The sequence below is a fragment of the Leopardus geoffroyi genome, chromosome B3 (genome assembly GCF_018350155.1).
Source record: "Leopardus geoffroyi isolate Oge1 chromosome B3, O.geoffroyi_Oge1_pat1.0, whole genome shotgun sequence".
NCBI classification, from domain to species: domain Eukaryota; kingdom Metazoa; phylum Chordata; class Mammalia; order Carnivora; family Felidae; genus Leopardus; species Leopardus geoffroyi.
This window is the reverse complement of record NC_059337.1, coordinates 106,977,720-106,990,784: the sequence shown is the minus strand read 5'-3', so window position 1 is coordinate 106,990,784 and position 13,065 is coordinate 106,977,720. Positions and strand designations below refer to the sequence as shown.

General features: G+C 35.0%; 1 protein-coding gene and 1 long non-coding RNA gene across 13 annotated transcripts in view; one reads left to right on the top strand and one right to left on the bottom strand.

Moving 5' to 3' along the window:
- The window catches only part of LRRC9 (leucine rich repeat containing 9), a 119,509-nt gene that overhangs the window by 21,336 nt on the left and 85,108 nt on the right, over positions 1 to 13,065 (bottom strand). For all 7 annotated transcript variants that reach the window (XR_006705055.1, XM_045451138.1, XM_045451134.1 and 4 more), the window contains 3 exons: positions 11,531 to 11,667; positions 6,472 to 6,689; positions 2,502 to 2,570 (listed from right to left, as the gene is read on the bottom strand). Coding sequence is in view for 6 of the 7 variants with exons in the window: in XM_045451138.1 (XP_045307094.1) it covers positions 2,502 to 2,570; positions 6,472 to 6,689; positions 11,531 to 11,667 (424 nt within the window). In the remaining variant the exon portion in view is untranslated. The remainder of the gene's footprint in view (positions 1 to 2,501; positions 2,571 to 6,471; positions 6,690 to 11,530; positions 11,668 to 13,065) is intronic.
- LOC123583932 overlaps positions 1 to 13,065 on the top strand; it is a 100,363-nt gene that overhangs the window by 38,328 nt on the left and 48,970 nt on the right. The window contains exon 6 of one of the 6 annotated variants that reach the window (XR_006705059.1): positions 1,842 to 1,901. The exons of 4 other annotated variants lie outside the window; for them this stretch is intronic. This is a non-coding gene — a long non-coding RNA (uncharacterized LOC123583932). Of the gene's footprint in view, positions 1 to 74; positions 116 to 1,841; positions 1,902 to 13,065 lie in introns of those variants that run through there. One more of the 6 variants, XR_006705060.1, reaches the window with a different exon arrangement.

The window sequence follows — 13,065 nt, the reverse complement described above, 5'->3', positions numbered from 1 at the left end:
TTTTTTTTTTATTTTGTTTTGTTTTTATTTTTTTTTTTAATTTTTTTTTCAACGTTTATTTATTTTTGGGACAGAGAGAGACAGAGCATGAACGGGGGAGGGGCAGAGAGAGAGGGAGACACAGAATTGGAAACAGGCTCCAGGCTCTGAGCCATCAGCCCAGAGCCTGACGTGGGGCTCGAACTCCCGGACGGCGAGATCGTGACCTGGCTGAAGTCGGACGCTTAACCGACTGCGCCACCCAGGCGCCCCTAGAGGACATTTTTAAAATTCAGGAGAATATTATATAGTAATACATTTAAAATTTATAAAAAATTACAAGTTTATAGAAGAATATAACTTCTCAATACTGACTTTTGAAGAAATAGAAAATATTACTAGATTTATAGCCATTAAAGAATTTGAATAAGTAGTTTAAAACCTAACTTCAAAAAATATTGAGCCCAGATTCAAATGAATGAATTTTTCCTATATATGCTAATTCATAGACTAGCAAGAGAGAGAGAGAGAGAGAGAGAGAGTTCCCAGTTAATTTTATGAGGCAAGAACAACCTTGATGAATTTAAAAGAATAGCATAAGAAGATAATTATAGGATAACTTTACTTATTTCCATAAATACAGATATACTACATGAAATCTTGGCAAACTGAATCCAGCAAAGCATAAAACATGACCAAATAAATAGTATTCAGCACTGGATTAATGACAGTTTAACACTGGAGTCTATTAATATAATTTACATATTAACAGATTAAAGAGAAAAAGTGAATTGCCAATTAGTCAAAATCCAATGACCATTCATGATAAAAACAGGTAGTAAACTGCAATTAGAAAGGAGCTTCCTTGGGGCCCCTGGGTGGCTCAGTTGTTTGAACATCTGACTCTTGGTTTCGACTCAGGTCATCATCTCATGATTCCTGAGTTGGAGCCCTGCGTTGGGCTCCACGCTAATGGTGGGGAGCCTGCTTAGGATTCTCTCTTTCTCCCTCTCTCACTGCCCTTCCCCCACTTGTACTGTCTCTCTCAGGAATAAGTAAACTTAAAAAAAGGAGCTTCTTTAAAATGTTGAAGATTATCTACCCATAATGTACAACAAACTCATATTTAATAGTAACAATTTAGAAGCATTTTTAAAGTCAATAACCTACTATCAATGCTTTCATTCAACACTGTACTAGAGGTCCTAGTCAACACACTAAGTAAAGAAAATTTTAAAAATGTAAGGATTGGAAAGAAATAATAGTCATTATTTGTAGATAATATGATAGTCTACAGAGAAAATTCAACAAAATTTACAATCCATTAGAACTAAAAAGAGAGTTCAACAAGGTTCCTAGATAAAGAGTAGCATGCAAAAATCAGAACAATGCAAAAATCAGAATTGCTGTACTTCAGCCACAAATAATTAGAAAAATGTAAAAAGATATTGTTCAAAGTAGCTATTAAAACAACAGAATAAATCAAACCATAGATGATTAAAACTTTTAGGAGAAAACTATAAATTTTATTGAAGAACATAAAATAAATGTAGGGACATTCATGCTTATGAATGGGAAGTCTAAATACTACAAATATTAGGGGAGACTCTTATTATTACTTCTTTCTTGGTGGAAATAGCTCTGTGATGTGGCACTAGTGGGCTCTCTCAATCCCTCACTCTTCCACCAAGAGGAGCAGGGTGACTTAATTGATAAACCTGGGAAGATTAGACTGGGCATGTTTAGCTCTTGTCTTTCCTGTCTTGGGAAGGAATTTATTGCTAGGAGAATGCCTGCTGTTCCTCCAGCAGAAGCTCTCCTCCTATGTGGAAAGAATTTACTCAAGCATTTCCTGTTACCAGGTGATGATGATTGCTTATTTCTGGGATCTGTTAGCAGGCCCATTTGGCTTTCTCACGAAGGTAAGCAAAGTATTTTCACCTCTCTATCTGCCACTGTCATATTTGTCAATTTGTTCAGATGTTAGGTAAATAAAAGTGCTACCTATTTAATCCTTCCAAAGCCTCCAACAGGAAAATATAGCAAATTTCTCCCCAAATTAATTTATATATTCAATACAATTCCAATTAAAATGTCAATAAGACTCTCACATAGCTTCAAAAGCTGTTTCCTTAAACTCATAGGAAGTGTAAAGGGCCAAGAACAGCCACAACAGTGAAGAAAGAAAAAGAGGAGAAGGAGGAAGAGAAGGAAAATTGGAGGTGCTTATTCTCCTGGACACCAAAACTTAATATAAAACTTTAATAATTAACACAGTATAATACTGGTACAGGGATTGACAATAGTCCAATGAATACAACATAGAATCCGGAAACAGATCCTTTTATATGTGACAATGGAAGATTATATTATAACAAGTTGTAAGAGGACAGTATTCAATAAATTGTGCTTGGATAACTGTCTATACATATGGGAACAGATAAAAAATTCTCACATATAAAAATTAATTATATACAACTATAAATAAATTAACTGATAAATTAGAAAAATAACATACTCACTGGATTGCCATAAACTGTAAGCTCTCTGAGAGAAGAGATACCATCAAGTTTTTCCAGTTCTGTCATATCCTGTTCCAAAGTTAATAAGTTATTATTTGGTTAGATCCAAAATCTTCAAATATACACTGATTTGAAGTAATCATATGTAAGTGTTGGACTACAGCTAGCTCATGGCTGAATTCTCCAAAGTGAGCTTGAGTGACAAATCCTGTAATGTTGATTAAGGACAGATCTATGTACAATTAATTCAAAATGCATGATTGGTAAAGACAATATTCTAACATGGGATATAGGCCATATAGCAGCACTTGCAAGAAAAGACCGAATTTCTTCTCAGAAAAGTTATGATCTAAAGCTGAGATTATAGTTGGTTAATTCCCCAGAGGATTGACCCAGAAGTGTGGAAAAGAAGGTGAATCCAGTCTAAATAATTTTAAACACACCTTAGCCATAAAGGCACATGTGATACTGAATGGACTGCATCCTGATATATTTTCTGGGAGTATTTATAGTTGAAAAACTATTTTTCTGGTTGAATGACTTGTCTTCTGTATGGATGGGATTATTTAACATTGTCTATTTATCATTGGTGAAACTTTGTGAGTATATCTTAAGTTTTGCAAAATTATTTTTTATATGCTATTTCTGTAAAAATTTAGGCAACAAGCTCAGCTTCAGTTTGCTGCTAGTTTATAGTAATAACATAAAGTTATTGATATGCTCCTATTCTTATTTGGATTGACAAGTAGACATAGCCAATTCATCTACTAACTATAAAAACATTTAGACCTATTTTAGACCATTTGGAAGTAGAATTTGACTACAGTGATTCATCTTTTCAATTTTGATCATAGAAGTCTCATAAATTTAGGACGACTTTGGAAAATCTCTGACAGTCAGTTATCTATAGAGATATTATGTATTTGACCCACAGGTAGTTCCTATTTGTGGAAGCAAAGCATGACTGGAAAGCATAGAAATATGAAAAGTCTTTTTCTCAATCATCTTCTCAAATGAAACAGAGTATAACAGTGTTTAGTAGTGAAGTATTTCTAATCAAAGATGTCAAGATATTAATATGAGAAACAGAGTGTTAAATGTGGATGATAATGCTGGTGTAAAGATATATCAAGAAAACTAATATGTTCATAATTGGGAAAGAGGGCTAATGGCTTCCCATTTATTTATTTATTTATTTAATGTTTATTTTTTTTATTTTTGAAAGAGGGAGCATGAGTGGGGGAGGTGTAGAAAGAGAGGGGGACAGAGGATCCGAAGCAGGCTCAGAGCTGACAGCAGATAGCCTGTTGCAGGGCTTGAACTCATGAACCATGAAATCATGACCTGAGCTAAAGTCAGATGCTCAACATTAACCAAAATATAATGGTTGTTATCTTTTGAGTACATTCTCAGAATAAGCACTTATGGCAATCATAGTAATAGCTTAGGTAGCAGCTAGTTAGGCTCAGATTGGGGCCTTTCATTTAGGGCAAGAAATAGCAATGGACTATTTCCTAGAGTCATTTCCAGCTTCAGGTGATTACTGGGATGTTTAAAAGTAGACACGGTTGTCTGATGCCAGATAGGGGAGTCATTTAGACACAGGAATCAAGTAGGACTGTAAAGCTGAATTAAATAACTCACCTTTCAGTTGTGTTTCTGGTATTTTACTTGCAAGGGCAGGACTACAGGCAACAATTTTCCAAATCTACATTATGGCTCATGATGGCTAAGTGAAAAGCTTCACACTAGAATCTGTTATCAAGGATATGCAGTTTATGGAAGATTTTAAAGTAGGTTAATGTAGGGCTGCATATACCTTCATTGGAAGTGTTTTCCTAATTTTTCTAAGCCTTTTCCCTTCTATTCTAGAAGTCTTTATCAACCCAAGGGTTGATCTGATTGCCCATTTGTAGAAGTTGATGCTGGTGTCACCTACCCATGTTGGTATGAATACAGAGGAAAAAAATCTCTCCCCCAAAGAAAATTTGAATGGGGAGTTTACAATTTTGAAGAACATAATATTTTCAGTTAAACAGAATCTCTAACTTAACCTTTTTACACATCTCAGTTCATTTTTCCCAGCTGAATGTATGTTCATGTTAAGGTACTATAATATTAATAGAATAAGTTTGATGGTATAATGATCAATCTAAGTTCTAGGAAAAATACTATTTCAAGAATAAAAATAAACAAAAGAGGACTGATCACTAAACAATCAATACCCCTTCACTCGGTGACGTATGTATAATTTCCCATGGTTTATCATATAGTTTGTCCATTAGCTATATTAAATTTTGATAAAAAATAACCTTGACTGGGCATTATCCTGCTTGAGTTACTAGAGAGGAAGTTGTTACAATAACCATTCTGCCATTCATTCATTCCTGTAGGGATTTAGGAGGGTGGGGAGAGGGGGAACAGATACTCCTGGGAAAAAGCAGGTTCCCTGGTCTAATCTCTCTGTTATGCTGATAAATAGCTGTGCTGTCAAATGGACCAATGATATTTACTAGGAAAAAGGTCCTTATTTATGAGATGCTCTTAGCAGTACCTCCCTGGTTAAGGACTGCTTAGAGCAAATAAACCTAAAAGTATAGAATTATCAGGCATGGCTCCCTATAAAATATCATGTAAGCTCAAGTATAAAGTGGAGGTATTTCATAAATGAAACACTCCCTTGTTATAAGAGATCACTCACACAAAATCTGTCACACATAATCTCCCTTGGAGATCTTATATTTCAATGTAAGCTAGACAGTATGTAAAAAGAAAGGATCTGAGAAGCCACAGTAATGTCCCAGACCCTGTGTATCCTTGAAATTATTAGTAAAGCTTGAAACTGGGTATGATCTGATTCATGTTAAGTCTGATATGACAATCCTTTGTGTCAGTTCAGTTGCTATTAATGGAAAGATTTTCCATAGGATTGCAATTCTCCCAGTTTAGATTTCCTCTGAATAAAGCTTTGCAAGAATTATTGCCAGTTTGGAAGGCTTTCCTCAGATGAATGTTGTTTGAACCTTGATAAATTAGTTGTATGCCATTTTTCTCTGTATGTATATTTCCTAGTTGCTATGTAGAAAAGGACAGTGCTCATGATTTCCTTCTAGCCTTGAACAGGCTTTTATATCACTATAGAAAAGACTTTCTAAACTAGCAAGTAGAGCCACAAACAAATATTGATTGCATAATTACTATGTACCAGGCACTATGCTATATACTGATCAAATGTGGGGAAGATATACTTGGTCTCTGTTCTTGGCTGACAATCCACATTTTACTTTGTCTTTGAGGTTGTCTTAGAGGTATAGGCAAAAGCAGTAAAATTGGTAAGAGGTGGGCTAACAGATCATCACCAAAGCACTGAAAGAAATGTTAGGGCTGTATAAGGTTATATATACCTTCAACCCTCTTATCTGCATACTATGTCTGGGCAGAGAGTCTGTCAGGCTCACTGGGACAGGACATTGGAGATAGGTTGAAATCTGAACAGGTAAAACTAAAGCAGGACCTTACATAAGAAAGTCTTGAGTCAGTAGAGATGGAATATTAAAGTCAGGTCAAGGTCTATTATCAGGAATTGAGTAAAATATCAGGTAGACCAGGGACATATGCCAAGTTTAAAGAACGAGAGGAAGTCTGGGATTGAGATGTGGAAATAAATAGCTTGGAACAAGAGCAGTCAAGAACAAAAGAGATCTCTTAGGACTGCTGGCAGAGCCTTAGAACATTTAGAGCTAACTTGTTTCTAGTAGGTGGATACATGTAGGGTTGGTTGGGTTTAAAATCTAGGAGCAGAGTGGACATCTTTGCATCACAGACTATTTATATGTCTCTGCTTCATGGAGTATTTACATGGCATATAAATGATAAGTAACACAGTAGCAAAGTTTTCATTGATGTGTTTGGAAGCTTTATGTTCAGAGGAGCTAAGTCTTGTAATTTCATAACAAAAAAAATATGTTACCTGTATTTTATTATATCCTAGGAAGAGTTTCTCAAGTTTTACCAAAGATTGTAGTTTGCTCAGCTCTCGTAGTCTGTTTTCTTCCAGATGAAGTGCCAACAGAGAGCTTGGTTTGGCAAAGGCACTGTCATTAAGTGCTCTGATGCGGTTATGGTCCACTACCAATTCTTGAAGGACTACTAAATTGTCAAGCCCTTCAATTTGGCTGATTTCATTCCCTGAAGAAAGAGAAGTTATGATAATGTCAAGTGAGCCCAAACTTTTTGAACAAAGGTCTACCTATCTTCACTTAAATATTTTTTATCAAATGATTTTTTAAAAAGTAAAATGCTAAAAAGAACGTATTTCCAAGGAGAAATAGAAGTGCAGTTTGTGGGAAGGTAGCATTATCATCAAATAACATTTGCTAAAATTTTTCCTTTATGTTTGAGAGATCAAGATGTGAAGTATACGATGTACTGAATTGACCCAATCTGTCTGTTCAGTAATTAAGTGCTAAAACAGTTGGTATTGACAAAAGTAGATGTATAAAAGTACTGCAAAAAAGCACTGCGAAAGATATACTTCTCGAGTATATCTGATTTTTCTAATGGGTATTCAAATAGGTATATCTAAATATTTTTTTATTTTTTTTACTATTTTTTTATAAATTTTTTTTTTCAACGTTTATTTATTTTTGGGACAGAGAGAGACAGAGCATGAACGGGGGAGGGGCAGAGAGAGAGGGAGACACAGAATCGGAAACAGGCTCCAGGCTCTGAGCCATCAGCCCAGAGCCCGACGCGGGGCTCGAACTCACGGACCGCGAGATCGTGACCTGGCTGAAGTCGGACGCTTAACCGACTGCGCCACCCAGGCGCCCCTCTAAATATTTTTTAAAATAAATGAATTTGTTGTGTTAAGTTGGAAGAATAAACCTTAATTATGCTGTTATTTATTTCTCAACATATTTTTGCACCACAGCCACATTAAAAAATTAAAAATGAATTAAACATTACATTCTATAAAATCTCAATCCTTTACAACCCATTATTTCTCTCTACTGTAGCAATCGATAGCTTTGTAAGTATTAATAATAATGATAATGAGAGGACCCTTGACTTGACAAAATGCTTTTAAACGTGTTTTCTACTAGAGTCTCAAAATGGGACAGGGAAAATATTATTTTTTAACCATCAGAAAACTGGGAGTCAGAGGAATTAAGTGACTTGCACAGGGACATAAAAGTGGCAACACCAGGCCTGACCTAGACCTTTTACATTTTAAGCTCAATGCTGCTTCTATTATGCCACACTATATTTCATTCACTATTCATCTTCCTTGTTTGTTATGGGATGAATTGTGACATCCTCCCCACCGCCACCAAATTTGTATGTGGAAGTCCTAACCCTAGTACCTCAGAATGTGGCTCTATTTGGGGGTAGGGTCTTTAAAGAGGCAGCTGTGGTCATTGGGGTGGGCTCTAATCCAGTATGACTGGTGTCCTTATAAGAAGATATTAGGACACAGATGCACATAGAGGGAAAACCATCTGAAAAGAAGTCATCTAAAAGCCAAAAAGAGAGGCCTTCAGAAGTGACTAACCCTGCTGACATCTTGATCTTGCCCTTCTAATCTCTAGAACTGTGAGGAAATAAGTACGTTGTTTGAGCCACCCAGTCTGTGGTGCTTTGTTATGGCAGCCCTAGCAAACTAACATATGACTGAACGTGTGATTCCATGATGTTGGAATTCTTCTTGAAATGTAACGTATTTCATTGAATTTAAGACAATAACAGTTGTCAAGATAGGTCAGTATTTTATGTATACTAAGAAAAAAACTCGGTTAGGTAAACTATGACATGCTATCCATTAATGCATGGTCAGATTTCAGATATGTTAAAAAAATAAGAAGCAGCTGTCTCAGAATTGGTGAGCTATGGCAAATTTACCTTATTTTGTTCTATTCTTTAGAGAAATTTATAACATCACAGCCTTCAATAAAATTGTTCACAGAACTGAATCACAGACTTTGAAACTTTACCAGTGTCTTGCTTGTAAATGAAGAAAGTTTATGTAAGTCAGATTGAGAAAAGAGACTCAGTTGTGTTAATATATTACTTTCATGAAATTATGTATTTAGACTGTCACCTTTGATATTTTGAGGCCAGTGGTATAAAAATCATTATGGGATAGCTTCAAGTACTGAATAATGTCTGCCATAGCACACTTTTGGCGAGGATTCATTTTAGAAGGCTCATTAAACATATTTAAGAAAGAAAACTCCCAAACTATGCTGAATGTGATTTCAGGGATCTTACATTTCTTTAACTAGGAACATTAACCATTGTTTGAAAAACTCACGCTTATTCAACTAAATAGTTATGTTTTAGATAAATTTGACTCCTAATCCTTAAGATTCTAACTTGCTACCGTACAGCCTCACTCTGCCCTTCCCCCAAGATTCACCTTCCTCATCTTCTTGCAAATTTAACATAACAGGTGAAAGTTTGGTTCATAATCTCTCTCTTGTGGACCCTGGCCAGGGTTCATCTTATCATTGCTTTTATTTGTGTACTCCCTTTGATTGGTCTCAGAATCATCTCCTCCTGTTCAGTCTTTAACCTAACTCACCTCTTTATAAACCTCCAAATATGCTCATAACTTCACTAGCCACCTTCTGACCTCTTACCTGCTTTTTAGGGATAAGCTCCTCAAGTATGCAACCTCTGTTATCTTCACTGCCCATCCAACCACTTCCCTCTACATTGTTTTCACTTTGATTTTTGCTCTTTGCATGTTTACAAATCTGATCTGACAATTACCGATGTTGTTCTTTTTGTTTAATCCAGTTTCTACATTCAGTATTTTTTTTCAAAGACCTTATTCTTCCTATCATTTGACTTTGAGGCTGTTCATCCTTTCTTTTTCTGATATTTAGAGTTTATATTTCTTGGGAAATCTGGCTGGCTCAGCCGGTAGATCATGTGACTCTTGATCACAGGGTCATAAGTTCAAACCCCACGTTGGGTGTGGAGCCTACTTAAAAAAAAATGGCCTCAGGTCTGCATTTCTTGGTTTTCTTTCAACATTTCTTATATGATTGCTTTACTGGGTCTTATTTCTCCAGCCTTCTTAATGCTGGGTCAGGGGATTAGTGGGATGTATATAAGGCGAGGGGGTGTCTCCACATCTCTTTTGGCCTTTTATTCTTTCTCTGTGTTTACTTCCTAAGTAAGCACATACACTTATGACTCCACTTGTCACCTCCTTTGGTATAATTTTTAGTCTTGACTTGTGGTCCATTACTACTGCTTGAAAAAGTTTCCATTTTTACATCTCAAAATTGTCATAACACAACCTGATCATTCCTTACTACAAAGTAGCAGCCTTTCACAATGACTTTATCTAGCTTTAGTACCTCCTTTTGCCCAGTCTCCTAATGAAATCATGAAAACCTCTTGAACTATTTTTCATCTCCTTATATGTTTAATTAGTCAGTAAGTCCTAATATTTCCTTCTTTTAAAATGTATTTTGGAGTCACCTTTTACTCACCCTTCCCACTGACACGACTCTAGCCCAGACCCTTACTATGTCTTTTGTGTGGATAGAAAATGCATGTGCTTTGGAATCAGACAGAGCTGTGTTTGACACCATTCACTGGTGAAAACCATTAACTAGTGCAAACTTAGGTAAATCATTTAACCCCACTGAGATTCAATTTCTTTTTTTGCAAAATGCATAAAAAATTATGGTTTTTTTTATGGTAAAATTTTTTATGGTAAAATTATTTACCATGTTGAATTGCTGTGTAGATTTTGTGAGATAATCTATGCAAACAAACACTTTACCTAATGACCCAATTAATGGTAGCCATTATTGTCAGAGTCAACTGCCTCACCTCCTGCATAAGGCTGCTCCACTCTGATTTGTCATGCTAGACACAGCAAGAGAACACACTCCCTTTTATATTCTTAGATTAAAATAAACTTTCCAGGGCTAGGTTGTTTGCTTTTTTTTGTACATCAGTGTATCTTAAAAAATTTGTTATTGTTGTGCTCTATTTCTTGGTCTTTTAAGGCTAAGTCTCCATGGTCTTGAAGCAACTCATAAGCACCTTTGATAGGCAAAAAGATGCATTAAAATTTTAAATATATGATCTAGAAAAGCCTGTCTTTCAGAAAAAAGTTACCATACTCAGATCAACTATACAGATATCTTCCCACATGTCTCAGTGCTGGATCCTCCAACCTTTCTTCCTTGCCATTAAATAATTATTGTTTCAAACTGTTTTTTTCTTCTCATTCTACTTTTCTAAAGATTTACAACTCTTACTCATTTTCAGTTGCAAAATGAGCATTATACTTCAAATTGATCATGTTTAGAAGCTTCATAACTCTCTCAGAGAGCTGCATACTCTGTTTTTATCAGGTTGGTCCCTTTTCAAGTGTTGGTCCATAGACACCACAGTTGTGCTCGTGTGACTCTTCTCCCCACTACTTGCAAAACTCTTGGTCATGTTCACCTTCCATCTAAGTTCTATCAGTCTTTCAAAGAGTCCCATATATGTTTCAATTTCTCTTTTCTCTAACCTTATTGCACTTAAATTAGAAATGCATAGTTACTCAGAACTGATCATCTTTCTTTCAGTATATTGCCACAGGTAGATCTTAAATTGCTTTAGAGCAATGATCTTATATATAATTAAAATAATATAGTGTTTCTGTATATTTCTTAGTGCTTAGCCCAATTCTGGGTTTAATAATTACTTGTGAATTTCTCACTGGTTACTTTCTATTGGTTTTTTAACTGAACTGTGATATAAAAATAAATTATGATGTAATACCATATATAGTGCCAGCACATTGCATTTTCTAGGGCTACAGATGCAGTATTCTCTAGCCCTAGAATATTGCATTTACATTATTTATGTAAACAACCCAAGAAAAACCCATTAGCGATTACTAAATATTTTTGTCAATCTGTTTTGTGTAAATGTTGATGCTAATATTTGCATATTAAAACAGGATTACCAAATCAATTTTTAATAATAAACACACTGACAGTGTTGCTACTTACCTTGTAGAAAGAGGAATTTTAAATTTCTTAGTCTATTAAGCTGTAGCTGAATTAAATTACAAATTCCATTATAGCCCAAATGAAGAACTTCTAAACTATGCATTATTGGAGGCAAATTTTCACTGTTTGTTGTATCTCTGAAACACACATGTAAGTTTGAACCCATAAACTTAGTTTCAAACAAGCTATATCATAAAAAGTCTGATATATACTTACTATAAGTTGAAGTTTAAAAAAATTTACTAGTATATCAGAATTAAATAATATTATCTTTGTATTTTATATAATGATCACTTTTTATTCTTAAAATAAAAACTATTTTTATATAGTAAAGACAAAGTACAGAAAGAATTACTTGAAATGAAAAGCAAATGCCTGCACAATCAAGCAAGAAAAAAAGATGCATTCAGATTGGAAAAGAATAAATAAAACCGTCTTTATTCTCAGATGACATGATTTTGTATTTAGGAAATCCTAAGGAATCCACCAAAAAACTATTATTGCAGTAATAAATGAGTTCAGCAAGATCAGAAGATAAAAATTAATATTAAAAATTAACTGAATGTCTACATGTCATCAATAAACTGAGCACGAAATTAAGAATTTTACTCACAATAGAATAAAAAAGAACAAAATACTTCAGAAGAAATTTAACAAAAGCAACATAAAATATATACACAGAAAACTACAAAACATTGCTGAGATAAATTAAAGATCTATATAAGTGGAGAAATATTCAATGTTTATTGATTAGAAGGCTCAATGTTACTAAAATGGCAGTTTTCCTCAAAACGATTAATAGATTCCAGGCAATCTGCATCAAAAGTCCAGCAGATTTCTCCCCCCAGAAAAAAAAAAAAACCCATCTTATTCTAAGATAGTTATTTATAAGGAAATGTAAAGAACTCAGAATATCCAAAACAATCTTTAAAAAGAACCAAGTTGGAGGACTTATAATCTATGACACCAAAACTTTTAAGTTGTAGTAATCAAACCAGTCTGGTACTGGCAAAAGGAGAGACAGATCAATGGAATATAATTTAGAGTTCAGGAATGAACTTTTACAATTATGGTCAATTGATTTTCTTTTTTTTTTTTCAACATTTATTTATTTTTTTGGGACAGAGAGAGACAGAGCATGAACAGGGGAGGGGCAGAGAGAGAGGGAGACACAGAATCGGTTTTCTTTCAACAGGCCCCCGAGCCTGACGCGGGGCTCGAACTCACGGGCCGCAAGATCGTGACCTGGCTGAAGTCGGACGCTTAACCGACTGCGCCACCCAGGCGCCCCTGGTCAATTGATTTTCAACAAAGGTAACAAGACAATTCAGTGGGGGAAAGGGTAGTATTTTATTTATTTTTATTATTTTATTTTATTTTATTTTATTTTATTTTATTTTATTTTATTTATTTTTTTGGGGGTGGGGAGAGAGAGAGAGAGAGCATTTGCATGGGCAAGGGATGAGGGTGAGAGAGAATCTTAAGCAGAGTCTATGCCCAGTACAGAGCCCGACTTGGGGCTTGATCTCACAAGT